Source organism: Zootoca vivipara, chromosome Z1, assembly GCF_965207765.1.
Source record: "Zootoca vivipara chromosome Z1, rZooViv2.hap1.1, whole genome shotgun sequence".
Lineage (NCBI taxonomy): Eukaryota > Metazoa > Chordata > Lepidosauria > Squamata > Lacertidae > Zootoca > Zootoca vivipara.
In genome coordinates, this window is record NC_142583.1 from 4619672 (window position 1) to 4629312 (window position 9641).

The window sequence follows — 9641 nt, forward strand, 5'->3', positions numbered from 1 at the left end:
AAAAGAATATATATGGGCATGTAGATGGGGAGGAGACTCTTGAGAGTCCCATGGACTGCTAGAAGATCAAACCTATCAATTCTGAAGGAAATCAGCCCTGAGTGCTCACTGGAAGGACAGATCCTGAAGCTGAGGCTCCAATACTTTGGCCACCTCATGAGAAGAGAAGACTCCCTGGAAAAGACCCTGATGTTGGGAAAGATGGAGGGCACTAGGAGAAGGGGACGACAGAGGACGAGATGGTTGGACAGTGTTCTCGAAGCTACCAACATGAGTTTGACCAAACTGCGGGAGGCAGTGGAAGACAGGAGTGCCTGGTGTGCTATGGTCCATGGGGTCACGAAGAGTCGGACACGACTAAATGACTAAACAACAACAAGATGGGGAGGCATGCACGCCCTGCCTCCACCTCAAATGTCCCCACACCTGCTCCATCCCCAACATGTCCATAATGGGTGAGAAGGTCTGAAGGGGGTTTATAAGCACATTCAGGTGACTGCACTTAGAAGCCTCCCACAATCCTGGATAAAGCTGGAATCCTGATTGGAGGGAGGCTTCTAAGTGTGCTCAGTTGACTGAGCTTAGAAGCCTATTCAGTGCTTATTATACATACCACCACATGTGGCTTAAAAATACAAATCAGGTAGCCAAAAAGGAACTTAATTATATTTAAAAAAGAGAGTGCAGAATGGTCAGTTGCAACAGTATGACATTCTTCGAAAAGGCTATGATGTGGTACGTACATTATCATGGGCAAATATCAAAGTTTAAGGCACATATCAAGTTGTAAAACAATTTGTTTTCATGTGAAAACCATAACAAGTAATCTGCTTGAAAAGCCTTCACAAAACTCTACAAATTTTGACATTTCCAGTTTCGAGGATAAGAACATCTGAACAAAAACATTTTGTTTCTGGCTTTGGTTGTTTTGGAAATCACATCATTGATTTGGATGACACAGTAGCTAATCTAGAGCAGATCATAAAGCAAATGGTCTGTGAACACCTAGAAAGAAACACTGTGATCACTAAAAGTCGGCATGGGTTTCTGAAAAATAGGACTTGGCAGACTAATCTGATCTCATTTTTTGACAGAATTACAAGCCTGGCAGATGAAGGGAACACTGTGGATGTAGCCTCTCTTGATTTCAGCAAGGCCTTTGACAAGGTGCTCCATGATATTCTTGTAAAGAAGCTGGTAAAATGCGGGCTAGACAATGCTACCATTCAGTGGATTTGTAACTGGCTTACTGACCGAACCCAAAGGGTGCTCATCAATGGCTCCTCCTCATCCTGGAGAGTAGTGACTAGTGGGGTGCCACAGGGCTCTGTCTTGGGCCCAGTCTTGGTAGACCACAAACTTGACATGAGTCAACAGTGTGATGCAGCATCTAAAAAAGCCAATGCAATTCTGGGCTGCATCAATAGGAGTATAGAATCTAGATCAAGGGAAGTAATAGTACCACTGTATTCTGCTCTGGTCAGACCTCACCTGGAGTACTGTGTCCAGTTCTGGGCAGCACAGTTCAAGCTGACAAGCTGGAATGTGTCCAGAAGAGGGCAACCAAAATGGTCAAAGGCCTGGAAACGATGCCTTATGAACTGGAGCTTGGAGAAGAGAAGGTTAAGGGGTGATATGATAGCCATGTTCAAATATATGAAAGGATGTCATATGGAGGAGGGAGAAAGATTGTTTTCTGCTGCTCCAGAGAAGCGGACACAGAGCAATGGATTCAAACTACAAGAAAGAAGATTCCACCTCAACATTAGGAAGAACTTCCTGACAGTAAGAGCTGTTCAGCAGTGGAATTTGCTACCAAGGAGTGTGGTGGAGTCTCCTTCTTTGGAGGTCTTTAAGCAGAGGCTTGACAGGCATATGTAAAGAATGCTTTGATGGTGTTTCCTGCTTGGCAGGGGGTTGGACTGGATGGCCCTTGTGGTCTCTTCCAACTCTATGATTCTATGATTCTATGATCTACTGCCCATAACATACGTTAACGTTCCTCATAAGGTTGCATATGCCATCTTGAAATTAAGTAATTATTTTGGAGAAGACAAGATTTCTGTATTTTAGTCATCTGTAACCTACTTGGATGCTAAGCATCTTTCTACCTGGTCCTAAACATATTTTATTGGAACTGAGACTGCAATCCTATACCAATTTACCTAGGAGTAAGCCCTATCCAACCCAATGGTGTTGACTTCTGAGTAGACATGAATACCGGTAGTATTTCACTGTAAATTCCATTGATTTTTGTCATTTTCTTTTCAAGTCAATGTGTCAAGGACTATAATACGCTTCCTTCAAATACCAATGCATTTTGTTTATCTTTTGATAGCAGGCCATAGTGAACCTGCTCTAAAACTATTCAATACCATTTTCCATCAGGAAAAGAATGGTTTCATATTAATAGAATTACTTTACACTATCAGCATTGTCCAATTTTTCCTATGATTTTTTAAAATCAAGCTACCAAAACGAAACAAAAACTCCAAACCAAACCCACTCTGGAAACTTTGGTGATCCACAGCAAGAGGAAAGCACCATTAAATACAGTATCTCTTTGTTGAATCTTATGAAATTTCCTGTTTTTAGCTAGCAAATGTTTTGAAACAACCAGGATTATTGTTTCCAAACCAATCCTATTTCACAAAAGCAGAAATCCTGGGACTTTGATTCTTCGTGGATTTGCACATACACAGCTGTATTCAGTGTTTTAGTGAACAGGAACAAATTATTCTTAGCAATTATGAACTCTAGACACATTTACTCTACCATTTTATATAGGTTGAGGCCCACATTAATTGATACCTTCACTGATTTTGCCATTAGAAGGCATCTCAAGGCAGCCCTGTTCAGGGAAGCTTTTAATGTTTGATGGATTTCTGTATTTTAATATTTTGTTGGAAGCCGCCCAGAGTGGCTGGGGGAACCTGGCCAGATGATGATTATTATTATTGTTGTTGTTATTATTATTATCATCTATGCATCACTCAGCTACAGGCATGTGACTGTGCACACAGTATTCCCTGCCCCCCCCAAAAGAGAAAGACCTGGCACACACAAAACAATAATGTGTTTTTCTCCCACTTCCTTCCTAATGCCTCTTGATATCAAGATGCTTGCTTGCTGTGCTACTGCAGTGCAGAAGGAAAACCCACAGAGCTCCACCCAAGGGTTCTATCTATCCCTGCAGTGATGCTGCCCAATTGTGGGGTGCTCAGTAAGTGGAGAGGATCAGCAGCCTGGACGTATACAACTTTATATTTGAGGCCTCCTGTGGTGCAATGGGTCAGTGGGTCTGGCTGTTAACCAGAAGATTGGCCGTTTGAGCCCATCCAGGATTATTGCATTGCATGGAGTTGGACTACTAACTATTCTCATGGTCCTTTTCCACTTCTACAATTCTATTTCCTTTCCCCTCATCTTAGTGGAGCCTTCTTGTCCGTTTAATTTTTGCCCCATTCCGAGGAAGGAGAGAAGTGGGAAGTGGGTTGTAGCAAAGTCTTTGTGCTACTTCATGGATAAAGAAAAAGGCTGTATACTGAGGTAAGCTGGGCAGGGTTGAGTGCAAAGCAAGAAGATGTTTATGGAAATCAGGTGGATGCTACAAGGACAGGCGGGGGAAGGGCAGTGCACTGCCAAAAGAAGCAGAACAGCTATAGCAGAAATCCATTTATTTCAGAGGAGAAACTGAGAAGCAATATATATCTGGTTCAAGGATAGATTTGATTTGGGCAGCTGAAGATGCCAGCCTTATTCAATTAAGTTTAGTCAAATCTGAAAGAGTTGTTTACCATGGAAAGGCCTGAAGACAGATTCGTCCTTCTCTCTTCGGAAGAAGTGAAATGCCTAATATAATCTATCAGGTTTCCCGTCCAATTTACAGACCTTTTGCAACAGTATATTGTGGGTGAGAGAGCAAGCCTCTGAAATCCTCCTGGAAATATTTTAGCTATTAATGGCTGGGTTGAGAGGACATTCTCTGTGTACTCTTTGGTAGTTAAGAAAATTTATAAATTATCTGAGAAAATAGTTTGTCACTTGTAAAACTGATTAGAAATTTTAATCTGTATACAAATACTCTAATATTCAATCAATCAAAGGCACCTTAATTGGTTTCAGCAATCCTAAGGTAAAGGTAAAGGGACCCCTGACCATTAGGTCCAGTCGTGACCGACTCTGGGGTTGCGCGCTCATCTCGCATTATTGGCCGAGGGAGCCGACGTATAGCTTCCAGGTCATGTGGCCAGCATGACGAAGCCGCTTCTGGCGAACCAGAGCAGCACACGGAAACGCCGTTTACCTTCCCGCTGTAGCGGTTCCTATTTATCTACTTGCATTTTGACGTGCTTTCGAACTGCTAGGTTGGCAGGAGCTTGGACCAAGCAACGGGAGCTCACCCCGCCACAGGGATTCGAACCGCCAACCTTCTGATCGGCAAGCCGTAGGCTCTGTGGTTTAACCACAGCGCCACCTGGGTCCCTCAGTTATCCCAACTCTCTAATAAATGACTGTTGCTGGGTGTTTTGTTTCTTTTTTAAAGAAACAGTTTGTCACAGGTTGCCAAGCCTCTGGAAACCCAAGTTCACCTGAAAACAGGCATACCATCACATTCTGTGGGAAAGGCATTTACAGTATAAGCAAATCTACTCTGTTAGTAGTAGTAGTCCCTCAGCCCTCCCCATGGGGTGGGTGGGTGGGAGGTGGGAGATACAAACTAGCTTCTGGCACAAAGATGTGGAAACCTGTGGCGCTCAATACATTGTTGGGCTACAATTCCCCTCTTCCCAATGATGGGAGTTGGAGCACAGCAACATCTGGAAGGCCACGTTCATTCCCATCCATAGCTGCCAAGTTCTCCCTTTTTTTAAGGGAAATTCCCTTATGCTGAATAGGCTTCCTCACGAGAAAAGGGAAAACTTGGCAGCTATGTTCCCATCCCCTCCGGGAATCACTGACCAGGGAAGAGAAATGTCACCTCAGGGCAAAACCACAATTCAGCAAGGTTTACAACTGATTAGAAACATTTATTTAGAAAAAGAAAAGTTCATAGTCTCCTTTAGCAGGATTTGGGCAAATATATAAACCATTTCAGGTATAAAAGACTGTCCATGCCTGACAGCAAGCACAGGCTGGGCTCCTTCCCCCCCCCTTCTTCTCCAGTAAAGCAAATCCGTCTTGGAGCAAATCCAGCCCTGAAGACAAATCAAGTTCTGACACCCGCCAGGGCCGGAACCCCCTCGCTCCCCTCCTTTTCTGTGCCCCTTGTGCAGGTGCCAAGGGACCCCTTTCCTGCCCCCTTGCATTCCCTCGGCCGGAAGTGTTCTTCTGGTGCTGATCTCAGGCGCCTTTCGTGCGCCCCGGAGTCAGTGCAAGAAGGGAAGCTTCCTCTCCTTCCTCCTCCTCCTCGTCCTCCCGAAGAGAATGTGCTTGAAGGACCTGCGGAAGTCCTGGTTGAAGATGGTGTAGATGACCGGGTTGAGGGAGCTGTTGCAGTAGCCGATCCAGAAGAAGAATTTGAAGAGCGCCTCGGGGATCTCGCAGGCCTCCCGGCAGATGCCGTACAAGCTGTAGCTGAAGAAGAACGGCGACCAGCACACCACGAACACGCCCATCACCACGGCCAGCACGAACGTGAAGCGCTTCTCGCGCGCCTGGCTCGCCGCCGCCTTGGGGCCCACGCTGCTCGCGCGCCTCCGCCGGTGCGACGAGAAGAACTCGAGCGAGCGGCTGCTGGAGCGGGACAGGCGGCCGCTGGACGCTTTGCACGACGCCGACGCCAAGGGCCGTTGCCGCTTGGCCTGCGCCCGAGCCGCCGCGTCCCTGCTTTGCCGCCGGCGCCGGCTCTCCAAGGTGCTGCTCTCGTCCAGCTCCACGTCCTGCAGCTCCGCGGCTTCCTCCCAGCGCGCGCCGGGCCACGGGCCGTTCTCCCGGGGCGGCGACCTCAACGACATGAAGCCCCTGCCGCCGCCGCCGGCTCGGGGCGCGCCATTCTCGGCTTGGCACGCGCCGTCGGGCCCGGGTCGCTTTTCCGAGAGCGTCCTGGTCCTGAGCTTGGCCACGCGGTAGATGCGCACGTAGACCAGCACCATGATGAGGCAAGGGGCGAAGAAAGAGCCGATGCACGAGGAGAGGATGTACCAGGTCTCGTCGTTGAGCTGGCACGTGGCGGGCGCCTCTCCGGGGGGCTGCCAGTACTTGGAGATCAGAGGAGGCGAGGAGATGAGCGCCGAGAGGAGCCAGACGAGCAGGATGATGCCCTTGATCCGCCGCGGGGTCCGCTTCTGGTTGTACTCCACCGCCTGCGTAACGGACCAGTACCTGTCCAGGCTGATGGCGCACAGGTGCACGATGGACGAGGTGCAGAACAGGACGTCCAGCGCCAGGTAGATGTTGCACCAGGCCTTGCCGAAGTGCCAGGCGCCCATCAGCTCATTGGCCAACGAGAACGGCATGACCAAGGCGGCCACCAAGATGTCGGCGCTGGCCAGCGAGACCAGGAAGAGGTTCTGCGGGGCTCGCAGGGCGCGGCTCGTCAGCACCGCGATCACCACCAGCACGTTGCCCACGATGGTGAAGACGATGAGGAAGCCCACCACGGCGGCGAGGCCGGCCACGGCGCCCGGAGAGTAGGGCGAGAGCGGCGCCTCGCGGGACCCGTTGAGGGGGGTCGCGCTGCTGTTGGGGGGCACCTCCATAGCCCAGGCGAGACGGGGCGCGGGACTAGGGAGACGCCGGCACCCCCCGCTCGGTCTTCAGTTTAGCCCTGCCCGCGCACGCCCCACCCGCGGGCGCCTCCATCCCGGGGTGCCCCCCGCCCCAGGACCCCTTCCCGGGAGCAGCGGCGCTTGCCTGCCTGCGCGCACCGGGCAGGCGGGGGACTCCCTCGCTCGTCCTCTCCTCCTCGCTCCTCTCCGAGGCCACGGCCGCGCCGCTTGCTCGCCCGCTGCTCCGGGCGCCCGGCGCTCCTCGGGCGGGAGAGGCGGCGGCGTCGTGCGAGCTGCTCGCCGGGCATCCGGAGCCGCGCGCTCCTCCCGCCGGCCGGCGCCTCTCAGCCGGGCGCCGAGCGCACTGCCGGCTGCTGCGGACGGCGCCCGACGCTGCCTCGAGCATGCCCAGTAGCGGCGGCGGCCAGGCACGCTCCCTCACGTGCGCCAGACGGGAGGGGCGGCCAGGGAGCCCGGCAGCGCCCGCCGCGCCTTCCGTCTCAGGCGGCTCCCGGAGCGCGCTCCAGCCCGAGCATGGACGCCCCCGCTCCTGTCCTGGCCCTCGCGGGGCGGGCGAGTGGGCGGGAGAAGCTGAGAAAGCGCGCCAGGGAGAGCTGCCTTCCCCCGAAGAAAACGGGGACCAGCAGGGAGACCCCGGAGAGAAAGCCTCCGCCCCCCCCCCACGAGCGCCAGTCCGCCCCGCCCCCTCATGCCCAGTAGCGGTGGGGGCTGGCTGACTTGTAAGGCCTTCGCTTTCTCATCAGAGTTCCGGCTGACCAAGAGTCGGGGGTGGGGTGGGGGCAGAGAAACGCGACGGCAGCACCAAGAAGCTGCCGAGCTAGAAGGGAGGCCCCATCAGTTAGTTGCTGCCCTATCTTAGGGACCTGTCCCGCCCCGGCCTGTTTCCACTGGTGCTGCGGAGACCAAAGAGTTCCCCGGGCAACCTAGGAGGAAAGTTGGCCTGGGATGTTGTATGGCTGGGATGCTTTCCAGGCAACTTTCGAGGATACGCAGATGGACCTGCTGTGAATGCTTCCTTGAGAGCAGCGCAAGGGACAGGCCTCCAAGGGTTGGAAGGGGCTCCCCAGCTCCTTCCTTAGCAAAGCTGGGGAGGCGGCAGGGCCAGGTGGATGCACAAGCCGGTGAAGGATTTATGTGGATCAGGGGTGAAACTAGGCTTTAATTCAGCTGGTTACAGCCTTTATGATGAAGCAATCCAGGATGGCTTGGCGCAGCCTGGATTTCCCTGATATTCCCCCCTTTTTCCCCCACTTAAAAAACAGTAACAGCATACCAACAGTCTTCTAAGAAGAAAATAGTTTACTTGCAGTTCACATTCAGTAGCAATCTGGAGGCAGGCTTACGGTATGTTGCAGTTATAGGTACATTTTGTGTGTGTGTGTGAACAATGGAATCTGAGTCTGACCTCAGACTTGAGAACTAGCTACATCTCTGTAGAGAAGTGACAAGATGGACTAGTCGAAACAAAATAAAAAAATTCCTTCCAGCAGGAGGATTTTTTAATTATTATTTCGACTATGGCAGACCAACACGGCTAACTACCTGTAACTAGAAAGATGGACTAGAGCAGGGATCAGCAACCTTTTTCAGCTGGGGGCCGGTCCACCGTCCCTCAGATCATGTGGTGGGCTGGACTATATTTGGGGGGGGGGATGAACAAATTCCTATGCCCCACAAATAACCCAGAGATGCATTTAAAATAAAAGCACACATTCTACTCATGTAAAAACACGTTGATTCCCGGACCGTCCGCGAGCCGGATTGAGAAGGTGATTGGGCCGCATCTGGCCCATGGGCCTTAGGTTGCCTACCCCTGCACTAGAGCAGGCATAGGCAAATTCGGTCCTCCAGATGTTTTGGGACTACAATTCCCATCATCCCTGACCACTGGTCCTGTTAGCTAGGGATCATGGGAGTTGTAGTCCCAAAACATCTGGAGGCCCAAGTTTGCCTATGCCTGGAGAGCCAAAAGAAAAAGATGGCTGCATAACCAGCCCTTTTATATAAGTTACGCACATCTCTTCCTGGCTGCACCCAGAGGGGAGTAGCTCCCGGTGGTTTGACAGGAAGTTCTCCCTGTTGGATCCACATTCTGCTGAGTGCCCATTCTAGCAAACAGGAAATGTTGGACTTGACTGCTCTTTCTGGATATCCCACAAGGGAAAGGGTAGCAAGTGGCAGTGGGCTGTGAGCAGGATCAGGGCAAGGGGACTGTATGAGGCAAACTGTGCCCACCTTGGTTCTGTTCTCTAGAATTTCAAATTTGAGCAGCTGCTTTTGGATCTTTGCCCTTCCTCTCCACATCTTTGTTAACAGGCAGTATGATCAGAATACTGCAAGTTGAATATAGATTGAACATAAATTTGGGAGCCCACTCGTGTTCCAGAACAGGTATAAAATTCTGCATGCAAGACATGTCCCACTTTGTCAGTTTCAGTTCTCCTTCCATGGAACAGCCAGCTGGAGTTCTTGTGAGGCTGGATGAAATAATGGATTTGTAATGCGGTTCTCATACTGCATAAATAACCTGCAGGAATTAATAATCAAAGCTCTAGTGAGACACTGTTCCCCCACCACCACTTTATTTGCTTAGGAAGGTTTTGTGGGACTTTGTTGAAGAACCTGGGAAGGAAATCCCCAGAGTTCCAGAGGGCATCGTGCGCTGTGCGACTGGCAGACATTCTTACAGCCTGTTTGTTCCAGTTCAGATCAAAATTCCACTGACTTCTTTAAGGTGCTTTTAGACTGAATTTGTTTCAATGCAGCACATAGCTTAATCCATTTCCTTAGGGCACTGAGTGTCACAGAAAATTAATCAGGGATAATGATTACCTGCTTTAAAATCCATTTTAACTCATGAGATGAATCTGGGAGCTTCATTTTGTTCTCAACTCTTAAATAAGTTAGAAG

The 9641-nt window shown here is 50.6% G+C and overlaps 1 protein-coding gene across 1 annotated transcript; it reads right to left on the minus strand.

The window, feature by feature from the left end:
• Positions 1-651: 651 nt before the first annotated feature.
• On the minus strand, positions 652-7038 carry ADRA2C (adrenoceptor alpha 2C). The gene has a single exon (XM_088661159.1). It carries the CDS (start codon positions 6699-6701, stop codon positions 5370-5372), a length of 1332 nt encoding a protein of 443 aa, XP_088517285.1. The 5' UTR covers positions 6702-7038; the 3' UTR covers positions 652-5369.
• Positions 7039-9641: the final 2603 nt, after the last annotated feature.